General features: G+C 36.9%; 1 protein-coding gene across 1 annotated transcript; it reads right to left on the bottom strand.

Moving 5' to 3' along the window:
* Positions 1 to 462: 462 nt before the first annotated feature.
* On the bottom strand, positions 463 to 2653 carry LOC102587309 (transcription factor TCP14-like). Its single transcript, XM_006354724.2, has 2 exons — positions 1837 to 2653; positions 463 to 1644 (listed from the first exon to the last, which is right to left on the bottom strand). The coding sequence occupies exons 1-2, from the start codon at positions 2288 to 2290 to the stop codon at positions 866 to 868; spliced, it is 1233 nt and encodes a 410-aa protein (XP_006354786.1). The 5' UTR covers positions 2291 to 2653; the 3' UTR covers positions 463 to 865.
* Between the last annotated feature and the right edge of the window lie 241 nt (positions 2654 to 2894).

Here is a 2894-nt window from a genome sequence, read left to right as displayed (position 1 = left end):
GATCAGAATACAAATTCTTGTTTATAGGGCTAGTATAACTGTTCCATTTCCTACACTATAATAGGGTCCTATGTCTTGTTGTTTGAGTGAAATCTTTAGGTTTTACTGTAGAGAAAGAAAAAGAGTGGGTATAGGGGCAAGGGCAGTAGTTATACATGAAATAATTGATTTGAAAAAATGATTTTTCGATCTAACATAATCACAAAAATTAACTTGTGAGGTAAAGATTGAGTAAGTTCGAGTAATCTAAAGCAACAGCCGCTGTGGGACAACTTTAACACCCCTACACTCTTAGATTTACCAATTCAAGTGTGAACAACGTAACAGGGGGCCAAACATCGGGTAAAACCAGGATTGGAATTAATGTATATATCTAATTCTAATCCTAACTCAATCCCAAAAATTATTTTATAAGATAAATATTGTCCAACACGGCCAAATGTTCAGGCATTTACACAATAATAAAGTGAAAAAAACTTACTTTGCAAGTCAGTAAAATTATTCTTTAGGATACACCCATGCACAGCCAATACATATATAGTAACTTTTTGACATGTACCTCGCTCTAGGTAAAATGAATAAAAGGGGTAAAAACAATAATGAAGATGATCCATAACAATCTCTACCGTTACCAACCAAATATAATAGTACTCCCTTTGTAATAAAAAAAATAAAAATATTTCCCTCTTCAAACCCTAAAAAACCGGCAGGCAAATAGCAATCACACGAAAAAGAAGAGGTGAAAATAATAATAATAATAGGAGTAATAATAGAAGCAAATTCAAAATTATAGAGCAAGCATATAATCAAACCTCACTTATTGTGTGTTTAATTAACCATCCCAAACTTTTTATCACTCAACACTCTAGGAATTATGGTGGCTTGTTGAATCATGACGATCATCACCACCGTGATGCGAATGTGATCCACTAGCCTGAGATTCCGATACACCGGAACATGGTCTATATGGATTTAGTCCGGTGACCATGCCTAATTGGCCTTCCCCGGCTAGTGTACTGCCATTACCACCGCCACCGCCACCGCCACCGCCAAATTGCTGAGTTGGCAATAGTGCTACAGGAGTAGGAAAATTCATAAAATGTAATCCACTTGACATTGTACTTCTATACAAAGCAGCAGCAGAATTATTAACCGATGGAAACGTCCACACTGGATCGCCTCCCAAAACTTGGGTATTATTATTATTCGTCAACATCCAAAAATTAGCTGGAATTGAAGAATGAGTAGCTGGCATAGTACCACTACTTGATGATTGTAACAAATAACTCCCCATTTGTTGTTCGTTCTGCTCTTGTTGTTGTTGTAGGTCGAGGTCATGTCGCCTTTTTCGCGATAGGCTTTCTTCTATACTTGTTTCCGATAAATCTAATGAATTGTCACGCATTTCTTGTTTAGCTTGGAACTGGTGGAGACTACTAGGGTTCGAATTACCGGTCTGAAAATTCAGCAACGTCGTTGCAGATCTGTCTGATGATAAACCGATACCCTGAAACAAACTGCGCCTTTGGGACAGTGAAAAATTCGGATTGAAATACGAAGATCGAAGTTGAGATGGTACGGACATGCTGGATCCTGAACTACGTAATGAAATGTTGAGTGACGTGAAATTTGCCGGAATTGTACCTGTTGAAAAAAATAATTAACATTTGAACAATAGTAACAAATGCTAATTGTGAAAAATAGGAAAACTTAGAATTATTCTGGGTTGATTGGTTACTCAACTAATAGTGTTATTACTTACTATTTTCAGACAATAAATTGGAATCAGGAAAATAGTGATTTTCTGAGATAATAACTATTAATTGAGTGCATTACCTGTTCCTGTAGCAGCTATAACGGCAGGTTCAGCTTGTTGGAGAAGCCATTCGATGGTTTCACCATCGGATTTGTGACCGAGTTCTCGAGTGAGCTGGAAAACCCTAGCAGCACAAAGGGCCGGCATACGTATACGTCTGCCACGGCCATCAACCTTAGTGTGGCGGTCTTTAGTTGAAGTTCTCTTGGGAACTGGCTTTTTTGCAGTGTCAGTAGAGGCAACTGTAATTTGAAGGTCGTTACTATTAGGGTTTATATTCGTATTTGTATCGGATGGGGAAATGGCTAGCGAAGGATAATTAATATTATTAGCTGCGGAAGAGCTTGAACAAGGTTCGTCTTCTTTTTTTTCAAGTAATTGGAAAGGGAAGTTGTTAGGACGATATTGCTGGTGATGTTGGTGGTGCTGGTGATTGTGATGGTGATGATGATCGTCACCTCCTCCTCCTTCCATGATCACTCTTAATAACTAAAAATTCAAAAAAATAAGAACTTTGTTTTATGAGAAATTGAGTTGACTAACCTAAATTTCTATTTTTTTTTTCTAGCTAGAATGAATCAAACTATAGTGTCTTTCTTTTTGTTTTGCTAACTCTGTGTGTGTGTTTGATTGGGAATTGCTTGGGCATTGATGTGTTGTTTGGGTTAATGGGGAGAGAGAGATGTGAAGAGGAAAACTTGAAGCAACAAAGATAATGAGTGGGAATTATAAGGGGTAAGCTTTAAAAAGCAAAAAATAAATAAAAGAAATTGAACAAAGGGGAAAAGAAAATATTTGCTTTTGTTGGGGGTCCTTTTTTAATGTCGTTTCGACAAATATTAGTTGGAATATGATTTAAATGAAATAAAATTGTTGAAGGAAGGGGTTTTGTCGTGCTATTCTTTTTATTGTGGCTATGACAGAGCCTTTGGTTCAGACTCCACGTGAGGTGCTCTTTTTATCATTCAATCCATAAAGACAATGGTGGCCATAGTGGGTCATACTATATATAATTTCTAAGTCAAAAAATTGTGAGACTGAGAAAGGAAAGATTTATCAAATTGTGAGTAGGTCCCCT

This window comes from Solanum tuberosum, unplaced genomic scaffold (genome assembly GCF_000226075.1).
Source record: "Solanum tuberosum cultivar DM 1-3 516 R44 unplaced genomic scaffold, SolTub_3.0 scf00180, whole genome shotgun sequence".
NCBI classification, from domain to species: Eukaryota; Viridiplantae; Streptophyta; class Magnoliopsida; order Solanales; family Solanaceae; genus Solanum; species Solanum tuberosum.
The sequence above is the reverse complement of the archived record's forward strand: the minus strand, read 5'-3'. Positions and strand labels throughout refer to the sequence as shown.

Coding starts and splice junctions, on each gene's coding strand:
- LOC102587309 (XM_006354724.2), bottom strand. CDS start 2,290: ATGGAAGGAGGAGGAGGTGACGATCATCATCACCATCACAATCACCAG. Junction 1,645..1,836: donor TATAGCTGCTACAGGAACAG/GTAATGCACTCA, acceptor TTTTTTCAACAG/GTACAATTCCGGCAAATTTC.